Genomic DNA, 13,370 nt, shown 5'->3' with positions numbered 1-13,370 from the left:
CCTGATTACCCTGACTTCAGTCTTCTCCAACCTCGGGGTCCCATCGTCGCAGAGAAAACAGAGGGCCCCTCCACATCCCTTGAGTTTCTCGGAATCATTCTTGACACTAACAAGTTTTAGACTTCATTCCCGGTCGGAAAGCTCAGCCGAACCTTCTTCTGCGCCCAGCGCCGCACCAAACGTCAACTTCTGTCCCTTCCGTCCCATCACTCTTGACCTCCATCTCCCTGGATAGCTCGAGCCTTGCTGAAATCTGTCCGTGACTCAACCCTATCACCAATTGGAACGGAATCACTTTCTTTTACGATGACCAACCAACTAACCCACATGACATCCATCTGTACAGCGATGCTGCTCCTTAGGCCGGTTTTGGGGGTTTCTACAAAGGAAGATGGCTTGTGGCAGAATCGCCCCCGAAGCTCGCTAATGAATGCCAGAAGTTCAGAAGCTTGGCACCTCACGCAGATACCTTCCCTACGCCAGTTGGGCTTCGACATTCAACTCGTAAATCCTGCGCTTATACCCCTGATAAGCGACTACCAGAGCTCCACCATCAACAGCCTATCACCCTCGACCCTCTCTTCCTACTGGACAGCTTGGAAAGCTTCCATTACTTTCACGACCAATACAACACAACCTTTCCGTCATTCGATCTCATCACCACGACTTCTTTCAGTACTTACGCCCATTCCTCATGACAAATCACGCACCACCAAGCTTACCTTAGCGGTATCAGCTTCTTTCCAAGACAATAACCGGCTGTTCGTTAACAGTTCGTTAAGCCCTCGCCGTCTTCCTCTTAATGCCAACTTGCCGTTAATCTGCCTCCACACAATCCGTTCCGGGTACGGCACTCCTCAAGTCGCCCAAACCCTGGAAGCCATGTTCTTGCTTGCCTTTTGGCTTCCTCAGATGCTCCGAATTCACCTCCTCAACCATTCACTTCGACTCAAGCCGTCATGCTTGCATTTCTGACTTGTCTCGCTTTTCAGACGACACTATGGTGTTCCACTTAAAGCAAACCAAAACCAATCAATTTGGTCCGCCTACACCCGTCTTCTTCTTCAAGGTCCAGTCACCACTGAATCCCTTCGAAACCCTCGCAAATTTCTTGCAATTCCGTAAATCTCATAACAACGACAGATCCTCTTTTCATCTCCGAATCCAGCCAAGTGGCTACTCGATTCTGGTTCCACCATCACTTTCGCCGGGTGCTCTCATTGTCTGGTATTTTGCCCGACAACTACTCTGGGCACTCCTTCAGAATCGGAGCTGCCACTTCAGCCTCCCGTAATGGCTTCCCAGAACACTTCATACATCTCATAGGCCGCTGGTCCTCCCAAACGTACCACCGTTACATCTGTTCAGATCTCAAAGATCTCAGATCCGCTCAATCTCTTCTCAAGTAATTGGAGGTTTTTGGGGGTCCGTCGCTGCCCGGGAGCGGCGGCGGATTCTCTACAAGAATCCCCACAACGCACTCGAAGAACTCAAAAGAACCAAGATCTTCGACACTTCGTTTTCCTTTGTCACTAATAAATCCTTAAACGCATCTCGTTGATGGTGTGGTCCTTGCTAGTGAATTGGAGCTTAATTGGCGAAGTTTCAGGAGCAGGACCACACCTCAACAGCGCCAACTTCTGCATTTCTATAAATAACCACTTGACCCTCTCATCTGCTTCGCTCTCGTATTCTGCACCCCTCCCCCCCCACCCCATTTCTCTCTGTCTGTTTCTTCTTTCTCTCCTCTCCTTCGTAGGTCCATGAGGGGGTCCGTCGCTGCCCAGGAGCGGCGGCGGATTCTCTACAAGAATCCCCACAACGCACTCGAAGAACTCAAAAGAACCAAGATCTTCGACACTTCGTTTTCCTTTGTCACTAATAAATCCTTAAACGCATCTCGTTGATGGTGTGGTCCTTGTTAGTGAATTTATTTAGCTGCTGAAAAAGTTGAAGAGGAGAAAAATGATCCCACGTTAGCTGAGTGTTTCCTTTTTCAGTTCTCCTCGACATCACAGAGACAAATATTTTACAAAACTCCGCTTTTCTGACAGCTTTAGTTACTCGACACGTCTGGAAAGACACTGACAACATCCTTTAATGATATCCAGCTGTGTGTCCTCTCCTGTCTCTGCAGAGTTACCTGGACAAACTGCAGGAGGACATCAGTAAGACTCTTGAGAAGGTGAGCAGCAGAGAGAAATACATCGACAGCCAGCTGGAGCGTCTGATCCAGGAGTACCGCAGCGCTCAGGCCTCAGCTACATTTTTTATTTAGAGTATTTTGTGTCCTTCTTTGTGAATATCAACATACAACACATTTTTATTCCAACACTAATTTCTGTCTTTGTTGAAGTTGAATTTGTTCTGTAAACATTTACTCTGAGCAAAAAGGACACTAGATGTTAGCAGGAGAGAAACTCCTGAACTTGTTCATGTTTAAATGACAGAATGAATACAGGTCAAATGTTAATCATTAAACATGAGAACATTATATTCCAGCGACTTGAATGTTTGATGACAGGCTGGTTTGATAACTCCCTGTTGAAGGTCGACTGTTTTTATGAGCAGGAAAATAAAACTAGACAGAATCTGAGGAAGAGTTAGAGAACTATGGAGCCGTCAGCAAAGCCTGAGGAGCCCAGAAATATTTTACAACTAAAGACTTTGATGTTCTCAAATGTGGAGCAGGTTTTAACTGAGGCTTCGTTGTAAACGACCAAACAAAGTCCAGAGTCACAGAGCTGCTGCTCGTCCTGGAATGAAGCCCAGCTGGATCAGCCCTCCCTCTTCTTCCTGCTCTCAAACACAGCAGCTCCACTCTGTCACTATATTTCCTTGTTCCCTCCCCTTCAGATCTGCACTTTGAAAATGGGTGTAACCATGAAGAGAGAGAGCTGACGAGCCCCGTTCACTGCAGAAACACGTGTTGTTCAGATCAGAGCTCAGACCAGTTTCAGTTATCAGGAAGTGAATCTCAGACAGTCGTTGACACTCGGAGGTGAAATGGCGCAGCAAAACAATCAGCTGGACCGAGCAAAGTTCTGCTGTTCCGTCTGTTTGGATCTACTGAAGGATCCGGTGACTATTCCCTGTGGACACAGCTACTGCATGAACTGTATTCAAAGCTACTGGGACACAGAGGATGAGAAGAAAACCCACAGCTGCCCTCAGTGTAGGCAGAGCTTCACACCGAGGCCTGTCCTGGTGAAAAACACCATGTTAGCAGATTTAGTGGAGGAGCTGAAGAAGACTGGACTCCAAGCTGCTCCTGCTGATCTCTGCTATGCTGGACCTGAAGATGTGGCCTGTGATGTCTGCACTGGGAGGAAACGGAAAGCCCAAAACTCCTGTCTGGTCTGTTTGGCCTCTTACTGTGAGAAACACCTCCAACCTCACTTTGAGTCCTCTACATTTAAGAAACACAAGCTGGTGGAGCCGTCAGAGAAGCTCCAGGAGAACATCTGCTCTCGTCACAATGAGGTGATGAAGATTTTCTGCCGTACTGATCAGCAGTGTATCTGTATTTTGTGCTCCATGGACGAACATAAAGGCCACGACACAGTGTCAGCTGCAGCAGAGAGGACTGAGAGGCAGAGAGAGCTGGAGGGGAGTCGACACAACATCCAGCAGAGAATCCAGGACAGAGAGGAAGATGTGAAGCTGCTTCAACAGGAGGTGGAGGCCATCAATGGCGCTGCTGATAAAGCAGTGGAGCACAGTGAGAAGATCTTCACCCAGCTGATCCGTCTCATGGAGAAAAGACGCTCTGATGTGAAGCAGCAGGTCAGATCCCAGCAGGAAACTGAAGTGAGTCGAGTCAAAGAGCTTCAGGAGAAGCTGGAGCAGGAGATCACTGAGCTGAAGAAGAAAGACGCTGAGCTGAAGAAGCTCTCACACACAGAGGATCACAACCAGTTTCTACACAACTACCCCTCACTGTCAGCACTCAGTGAGTCTACACACTCATCCAGCATCAAGATCCGTCCTCTCAAGTACTTGGAGGATGTGACAGCAGCTGTGTCAGAGCTCAGAGACAAACTACAGGACGTCCTGAGAGAGACATGGACCAACATCTCACTGACAGTGACTGGAGTGGATGTTTTACTGTCAAACCCACAACCAGAGCCCAAGACCAGAGCTGGATTCTTAAGATACCCACGTGAAATCACACTGGATCCAAACACAGCAAACACACAGCTGTTATTATCTGAGGGGAACAGAAAAGTAACAAGAATGAGTGAACAACAGTCTTATTCTAGTCACCCCGACAGATTCACTGTTTGGGGTCAGGTCCTGAGTAGAGAGAGTCTGACTGGACGTTGTTACTGGGAGGTGAAGTGGAGAGGAAGAGGAGTTGAAGTAGCAGTTGCATACAAGAATATCAGCAGAGGAGGGAGTATGAGTCAGTTTGGACGAAATTACAAATCTTGGTCATTAAATTGTGTCAATTACAAGTTTTATCACAACAGTGTCAAAACTCCCGTCTCAGCTCCTCTGTCCTCCAGAGTTGGAGTGTACCTGGATCACAGTGCAGGTATTCTGTCCTTCTACAGCGTCTCTGAAACCATGACTCTCCTCCACAGAGTCCAGACCACATTCACTCAGCCTCTCTATGCTGGAGTCAGAGTTTATTATGGATCCACTGCTGAGTTCAGTAAAGTCAAATAGACAGAAGTCATTTAAGGGTCAGTGAGTTCAATTCTGTTTTAACTCTTAAACTTATTCTGTCTTCATGTTTGTGGCTGATTGTTGTGTCGTGTCTTCACCTGTCAATCAAACATTGTGGGCGGTACTTTGACATCTTGTCATCTGTTGTTGTGTAAATGTCTGAGTGTGTTTAGGTGGCGCTCCTTGCTGTGTCTGTTTAACCATGGAGGCTCTCACTGCTCATGATGACTTTTGTTCAGCTGAACTGACATTTGTCTGCATGAAGATATAAACTTCTCTGTGCTCTAAATGTGTGTTGAATATTTGTACTGATGTGTTTGCATGTTGTTGTTTCTCTTCCACTGCATGAGTCTAAAGAGAGAAAGCAGCAGAGCTTCATTTATCCTACAGATTTAGTTCTCATCACTCTGTACAGTTTTAAATTCATCTAGAATTACATTTACATGTATTTGTTTGTCAGAACAAAAGCTGTCGTTGTTCCGATCGTCACACAAATTCAATAATATGTGAGGAAGATCATTTATTATGTTATTGTACGTAGCTGAGATTCAAACAAACTGATTGTGTGGATGAAGTGAAATCATTGAACAAGAGTCATTGAACAGACTTTACTGATGGACGTGTGACAAACTGAAGCTTTACATCATGAATAAACCAACATGAACAAAGTCTTTTCTTGTCGTCTTCATTCCAGGGTCTCACACAGAGCTGATGGAGAACATGTGACACTAATATGAGAGTATAACTGAGGCAGTTTTCCTCCTGAAACACCACAAAGTTCACAGTTCATGTTCAGAGCTGAAGCCGTCAGAAAATCATCAAGTGAATAAATTATTCTTCACATTTGGTTACAAGTATTTCCACGTTGTTGAATCTTAATTCTAGAAGTCAGAGGACTTAAAAACCCTCAAATGTCACATTCCTAAATACTATTTACAAGCTGAGAGCTGATGTGAATAATATCTGTAAATTGAAACTCTTCTCTCCCATCTTTCCCGTGATACCTGAATGCAGCATCAGTGTTCCAGGCTGTGACTCCTGTGAACAAAGTGACACAGTGTGATGTTCCATATATTTAAATGTGTCTTTACTGATGTTGTTTGAAGCTGCCAAAGGCTCAGTGAAGTTTCCACATGTCTTCCTGCAGTGAACATCACAGCAGGTTAACAAGTGAACTGTGAAAACTGATGCAGGACACAAGAGGGCGCCGTCATCCTGCTGAACAGAGATGTAGTGGAGGTTAAAGCAGCTCCGCTCACTTTGTCTGCAGCTTTTAGTTCCCAACATGTTTTAGACTGATAAATCAGGTTTAAAATGAAAATGGTTCACGGTGTGAAACTGCTGTAAGTTATCAGACATCAGATTTCTTAAATCAAAATCTTTTTACCGGAGACATTTTCAACAGTGCAGTGCTGAATGATCATTACAGAATTATGGACTTAACATTGATGTTTATCAACAGCAGCTGGCACTAATATACCCAGATAAGGAAGACTTAGACAGATATGAATGACAAACAAAAGGGTGACAGAAAACACACAAAGAAAGATGTAAAATACAAAAATCAGAAAAAACAGCAACCTATAAAATAATCTGTCCCCAGTCGCTGCCAGAGTTCTCGACATAGAAGCTCACTGCACCCAATGGTCAAACCTTTACAGGGTCTGGATGCATTTAGGAAGGGAGACCACACTTTCTTGAATTTCCTGTTTGATTGCTGAAGTGAGTTTCTAATTTTCTCCAGTTTCAAGCAGGACATGATATATTTTCCAGCCACTGTGTGTGAGTGTGAGGGGAGGCCTCCCTCCATCTTAACAGAGTCACTCGTCCAGCTAGAAGGGAGGCAAAGGATGAGGCGTGTTGTTGTTCTGTCGTTAGCTCCTCCTCTCCTTCCATAAAGCCAAACAGAGCCATCAGAGGGTTTGGTTCTACTCTGATGTCCAACACCTGAGAAGGTGTGTGAAGGATTTCCCTCTAGTATTTGTTAAGGCACGAGCAGGACCAGAACATGTGTGTGAGAGAAGCTTCTGCAGATTTGCAATTGACACAGTTTGGGCTGATATCAGGACACATGGAAGATCATGTTGCTTTTGAAATATGAGCCCTGTGAAGCACTTTGAACTGAGTTAACCAGTGACGTCACTGAAGGAGGCTGAATTAACCCGTTTGCGTTCAGAAGCCCAAGTGTCCTCTGATAAAGAGACCTAAGTCCTCCTCCTATGCTGTTCTCAGCTGATCATGACATTCAAGGCAGTGATCAGCTTTTCATTAAGTGGATTTAAAGAAAGGACCGTATCGACTGTTCTCCCTGGTTGTGTCCTCAGGGATGGAGTCAGTTAGGACAGGGGGGCAGTGGAAGTCCTCTGTCCTAACACCTCATCCATGAGGACAAACCAGGTCCAGTAGCAGCGCTGGGCCTCCCGCTGACCCTCTCCTGTCCCTGGATATTAGCAATTTTCAGCAAAGTATTTATTAACTTGCATGGGTAAAACAAATATAATTAGTTTCCACATCATCATTCAATCCTGCAGCTACTTTGTACTTGTTCTTTAAATGGTCCCACTTGTTTCTGGCCTGCTGGACTCGACCTTCCCCTGCAGGTCCATTGTTTCCAGAACTGTTCTGAACACAGAGAGAAGCAAGAGAAAAGGTAAACACAAGATCACATTAACACAGGGATGCAAAGATTGACAAAAAGTGACATCAGGACTGACAAACGGGCTATTTATTATTTATTATGTATTATTTATTATTTATCATGTGTTATTTATTATTTATTATTGCCTTACTTCCATCTAGCCGCTGCAGAATGTTTCGCCCTGTGAACAAATGTTGTTCTGACCTCAGACAGTGATGAAGCTTCTCTGTTTGCTCCCTAAAACACAATGAAATGTAAAAGACGTTTTGTGTTACGTTACCGGACAAAAGAGTTCTAATACAGCAAACAAATATAATGATCATAAGGATAATCATGAACTTAGCTCTTTGTTCAAACGTTTAACTAGATTTTACAGGGATCGCAGCCTGATCTAAATCTGTTCATCTTGGTCCATTAATGTACAAGAAGTAAAAAATAGTCTATAACATCTCCACAGTCACAACAAGACATAAGATATAAGTCAACCTCTGAATGAAAGTGAAGTGTCATGAGTCCATCATGGCAGCCCTGCCTTCTCCCTCGTGTGTGTTTTGTGTTTCCCTGTCTGTATTATTCCTCCAGTTTCTCTTCCCCTGTCTGTTCTGTGTGTGTGTGTGTGTGTGTGTGTGTGTGTGTGTGTGTGTGTGTGTGCATGTGGGCGTGGCTTCCCTTCCACAGGCAGCACCAGGTGAATCCACTGCAGTAATCAACCTCCTATAAAGCCACTGGATTCTCTCCTGCTCATCGGCAGATCGTTTCATCAGTCAACGTGGTTGTTTGAATCCTGGCTCCTCTGTATTTTGTCTTCGTGCCCTGTGCTTTAGCTAGTGTAGCTAATTCTCCTGTGTTTTTCCACCTTGCCTCAGATTGCTGTGCTTGCTGTGCAGTCTTGTGTTTTACTTTCTCCCTGCCTGCTTGTTACCTGCTCTCCTGTGTTTCTACTCTGTGTGAGTACGCCGGAGAGATGGACCTCTCTGCACCGTGCCGCAGCATCGCCATCGCCCTGCAGCGGACATCACGTCACGACACCTTCACCCTCGTTTTCACTGGTGACTTCACGAGCCACGTTTGGATCCCAGGACAACGCACCACCCCCTTCCCCTGCACTTGTTTACACGTCCGATCATTAAAGAACTCGTTTAAAGTGAATCTGTTGTCTGGGTCGTGCATTTGGGTCCTAAGTATATACAAACTGTAACATGAAGGCTTTTAAGGCTTTACTTCCAAAGGCATCAAGCTGAGCGTTACCGACGTATTTTAACTGACATTTTGAGGTTTTAAGGTCCCTTGAAGGTTAACATAACTGGTGTTGGATGTACAAATGAGTAAAAACCAAGTATAAACCCAATCTCTCTATAAAAGCAAGGAATCTCTGTCTGTGTGTGTGTGTGTGTGTGTGTGTGTGTGTGTGTGTGTGTGCCTCAAATATCTCTGCGGATCAGGATCAGACTGACCTGAGACCTTCAACATGGCTGCTGCGTGGTTAAAGGGTGTGCAACGTCAGATTTGTTTGGACTGCAATGATACCGTTAATAAATGATTTAATAAATGATTGACCAATTCCGCGGGCATTGTCAACCGTAGCCACCACAGTCACGTGCGCACCAGAGCCAATCACTGCAGAGCTCACCCCCACGCCCCACCTCCTGAGTCAACGCACGCACTGTTGCGTCCAAATCACGTGACCAATTTAAGATGACGTTGCAGCAAGACGCAGTCTCGGTTCCGACGTATGTGTTGGTGCGGCCTTCAAACTATATACCAGTTTTTAAATCGTGTTGACAGGCCAAGTAAAACCGGACTTATGATAAATAATGTCCGTCACGCTTTTTCGCTAACATTGCCGTCACGTTTGCTGCGTGTTTGGTGCAGGAAGAAACGGTAAAAACGGGCTTCTCTCACGAAAGTCTCCGTAAGCAGAAAGTGTTTTAAAGAAAAAACAAAACCTGTGCTACTCCCCTTCCTATTGGTGGAAAAAGGCACCACACCAACCAATCATACAATTATACGGCTAACCACGTGATTTGGTTGCTGAGGAACAGGGGAAGTTGTGGGAGGGACGGAGGCGTAAGAGTGACAGGCAACGACGGTCGGTGTAGAGACAGCGACAGAGAGAGCGAGTTTTGAGTGTTGAGAGATTTGTGACATTTAGCGTGTTTGGAGTGTATAGTTAGTGTGTTATGTAGTGTTTGGTGTAGTGTGTTTAGTGTGTAGTAGAATCAGTTTTTTGTTTAATGATTCAGAATAATGAGGAGAAGCTGAATGTGGAGCAGGCAGTGCAGCTCTTCATTCAGCTGGAAGGAGCTCAGGCAGACCTGAGCATTGCCTGCATTTAAACGTAAATATTTACATATAACTTTGTACATTTTAAAATCGTATGCACAAATTTAGCAAACAACAGTTTATATTTGCATTATAAGTTATAAAAGATGGTTCGTCAAACATATTTGTGGTTTTCACCGTAAAAAATCGAACTTTTTCTACTTGGATTCTATGTTTTTTTTTGTGATTTTAGGTCCATTGTGTTAATACAGTATGTCAAAATAAAAAATAACTGTACAGTCACACATGTGAGGTTGTGCTAAAAATACTGACATCAAGTAAATAGTTTTTAAAGTGAAATATAATGGCAAAATCAAAAATAGTCAAAAACAGCCAATTATACCGTGGAATATCAGATTTCACAACAAACCTAAATATCCCTGACATCCCCTGACAAATACAGCCTCATTTGACCATCCATGAAAAAGCTACTTAACCTCCCACTTTTCTATAGGAATACATACTTCCTACGGGCACTGCACTAGTACTTTTAAAGGCGAGATCTGCGCCACTTGAGGTCGCCATTATTTCTTTCTTTCTTCTCTTTGGATGCGCGATGAATCTTGGGCAATTTATAGCCGTGAAGGATAGTAGCGGTGTGTCCTCCAGGAACAGGCAAAAGAAGGCAGCATTTGTGGGGAGCATTTGGAGGACACTTTGAATTAGGACAGGCTTCGCACGGCGTAGTGACGTAATTGCACTTCAAATGCGCACTCTGAAGGATGCTGCCCCTGAATTGGGACACAGCCATTGAAATCAGTGAGGAGAGAGGAAACAAGAATTTATGTGTACAGAGTGGAGTGGAGCTGGTCAACAAATAATTTTAAAAGGAAAAAGGAATAAAAGCACGACAGTTTTCCTCCTGAAACACCACAAAGTTCAGAGCAGAACAGCTTTTGTCAGCCAGTTCCTGCAGAGGAATTACAGAGTTTTCTGTCACTTGTTGCTTTTAATGGACTAGAAATGTGTCTTTCCACATGTCTTCCTGCAGTGAACATCATAGCAGGTTAACAAGTAAACTGTGAAAACTGATGCAGGACACAAGAGGGCGTCGTCATCCTGCTGACCAGAGAGTAAACACACAGCATCTCTCTCAAACCTCCTCATCCTGGAATGAAGCACAGCACCCTCCCCTTCAGATCAGCTGTTTGAAAGTGGGTGTAACCATGAAGAGAGAGAGCTGATGAGCCACGTTCACTGCAGAAACAGACAGTCATTGTGACTCAGAGGTGAAATGGCGCAGCAAAACAATCAGCTGGACCGAGCAAAGTTCTGCTGTTCCATCTGTTTGGATCTACTGAAGGATCCGGTGACTATTCCCTGTGGACACAGCTACTGCATGAACTGTATTCAAAGCTACTGGGACACAGAGGATGAGAAGAAACCCCACAGCTGCCCTCAGTGTAGGCAGAGCTTCACACCGAGGCCTGTCCTGGTGAAAAACACCATGTTAGCAGATTTAGTGGAGGAGCTGAAGAAGACTGGACTCCAAGCTGCTCCTGCTGATCTCTGCTATGCTGGACATGAAGATGTGGCCTGTGATGTCTGCACTGGGAGGAAACTGAGAGCTGTCAAGTCCTGTCTGGTCTGTATGATGTCTTACTGTGAGAAACATCTTCAGCGTCATTATGAAGCAGCTCCTTTAAAGAAACACAAGCTGGTGGAGCCGTCAGAGAAGCTCCAGGAGAACATCTGCTCTCGTCATGATGAGGCGAAGAAAATGTTCTGTCGTACTGATCAGCAGTGTATCTGTTATCTCTGCTCTGTGGATGAACATAAAGGCCACGACACAGTGTCAGCTGCAGCAGAGAGGACTGAGAGGCAGAGAGAGCTGGAGGGGAGTCGACACAACATCCAGCAGAGAATCCAGGACAGAGAGGAAGATGTGAAGCTGCTTCAACAGGAGGTGGAGGCCATCAATGGCTCTGCTGATAAAGCAGTGCAGCACAGTGAGAAGATCTTCACCCAGCTGATCCGTCTCATGGAGGAAAGACGCTCTGATGTGAAGCAGCAGGTCAGATCCCAGCAGGAAACTGAAGTGAGTCGAGTCAAAGAGCTTCAGGAGAAGCTGGAGCAGGAGATCACTGAGCTGAAGAGGAAAGACGCTGAGCTGAAGAAGCTCTCACACACAGAGGATCACAACCAGTTTCTACACAACTACCCCTCACTGTCAGCACTCAGTGAGTCTACACACTCATCCAGCATCAATATCCGTCCTCTCAACTACTTTCAGGATGTGACAGCAGCTGTGTCAGAGCTCAGAGACAAACTACAGGACGTCCTGAGAGAGACATGGACCAACATCTCACTGACAGTGACTCAAGTGGATGTTTTACTGTCAAACCCACAACCAGAGCCCGAGACCAGAGCTGGATTCTTAAGATATTCACGTGAAATCACACTGGATCCAAACACAGCATACACACAGCTGTTATTATCTGAGGGGAACAGAAAAGTAACATACATCATTCAACCACAGTCTTATTCTAGTCACCCAGACAGATTCACTAACAAGTGTCAGGTCCTGAGTAGAGAGAGTCTGACTGGACGTTGTTACTGGGAGGTGGAGTGGAGAGGAGGACGAGTTTATGTAGCAGTCGCATACAAGAATATCAGCAGAGCAGGGAGTGTGAGTCAGTTTGGATTTAATGACAAATCTTGGTCATTATCTTGTGACAATGACAGTTATAACTTTTGGCACAACAAAGTCCACACTCCCGTCTCGGGTCCTCGGTCCTCCAGAATTGGAGTGTACCTGGATCACAGTGCAGGTATTCTGTCCTTCTACAGCGTCTCTGAAACCATGACTCTCCTCCACAGATTCCAGACCACATTCACTCAGCCTCTCTATGCTGGAATTTATGTTTATGTTATGTCCACTGCTGAGTTCAGTAAAGTCAAATAGACAGAAGTCATTTAAGGAACAGTAAGTTAAATCCTGAGTTTTAACTCTTAAACTTATTCTGTCTTCATGTTTGTGGCTGATTGTTGTGTCGTGTCTTCACCTGTCAATCAAACATTGTGGGCGGTACTTTGACATATTGTCATCTGTTGTTGTGTAAATGTCTGAGTGTGTTTAGGTGGCGCTCCTTCCTGTGTCTGTTTAACCATGGAGGCTCTCACTGCTCATGATGACTTTTGTTCATCTGAACTGACATTTGTCTGCATGAAGATATAAACTTCTCTGTGCTCTAAATGTGTGTTGAATATTTGTACTGATGTGTTTGCATGTTGTTGTTTCTCTTCCACTGCATGAGTCTAAAGATAGAAAGCAGCAGAGCTTCATTTATCCTACAGATTTAGTTCTCATCACTCTGTACAGTTTTAAATTCATCTAGAATCACATTTACATTTATTTGTTTGGCAGAACAAAAGCTGTCGTTGTTCCGATCGTCACACAAATTCAATAATATGTGAGGAAGATCATTTATTATGTTGTTGTACGTAGCTGAGATTCAAACAAACTGATTGTGTGGATGAAGTGAAATCATTGAACAAGAGTCATTGAACAGACTTTACTGATGGGACGTGTGAACAAACTGAAGCTTTACATCATGAATAAACCAACATGAACAAAGTGTTTTCTTGTCGTCTTCATTCCAGGGTCTCACACAGAGCTGATGGAGAACATGTGACACTAATATGAGAGTATAACTGAGGCAGTTTTCCTCCTGAAACACCACAAAGTTCACAGTTCATGTTCAGAGCTGAAGCCATCAGAAAATCATCAAGTGAATGA

The 13,370-nt window shown here is 44.6% G+C and overlaps 2 protein-coding genes across 2 annotated transcripts; both read left to right on the top strand.

Moving 5' to 3' along the window:
* The first annotated feature begins 2,858 nt into the window (after positions 1–2,858).
* On the top strand, positions 2,859–5,340 carry LOC115572864 (tripartite motif-containing protein 16-like). The gene has a single exon (XM_030403315.1). The coding sequence runs from the start codon at positions 3,007–3,009 to the stop codon at positions 4,669–4,671; it is 1,665 nt and encodes a 554-aa protein (XP_030259175.1). The 5' UTR covers positions 2,859–3,006; the 3' UTR covers positions 4,672–5,340.
* A 5,337-nt stretch (positions 5,341–10,677) lies between these two features.
* LOC115572862 (tripartite motif-containing protein 16-like) lies at positions 10,678–13,209 on the top strand. Its single transcript, XM_030403312.1, has one exon. The coding sequence runs from the start codon at positions 10,866–10,868 to the stop codon at positions 12,534–12,536; it is 1,671 nt and encodes a 556-aa protein (XP_030259172.1). The 5' UTR covers positions 10,678–10,865; the 3' UTR covers positions 12,537–13,209.
* The last annotated feature ends 161 nt before the right edge of the window (positions 13,210–13,370 follow it).

Source organism: Sparus aurata, chromosome 21 (genome assembly GCF_900880675.1).
Source record: "Sparus aurata chromosome 21, fSpaAur1.1, whole genome shotgun sequence".
In the NCBI taxonomy this organism is placed as follows: domain Eukaryota; kingdom Metazoa; phylum Chordata; class Actinopteri; order Spariformes; family Sparidae; genus Sparus; species Sparus aurata.
Note: the sequence above shows the minus strand (reverse complement) of the source record. Positions and strands in the feature narration are given on the sequence as shown.

Excerpts from the sequence above, each read along its gene's own strand:
- LOC115572862 (XM_030403312.1), top strand. The coding sequence starts at position 10,866 with ATGGCGCAGCAAAACAATCAGCTGGACCGAGCAAAGTTCTGCTGTTCC.
- LOC115572864 (XM_030403315.1), top strand. The coding sequence starts at position 3,007 with ATGGCGCAGCAAAACAATCAGCTGGACCGAGCAAAGTTCTGCTGTTCC.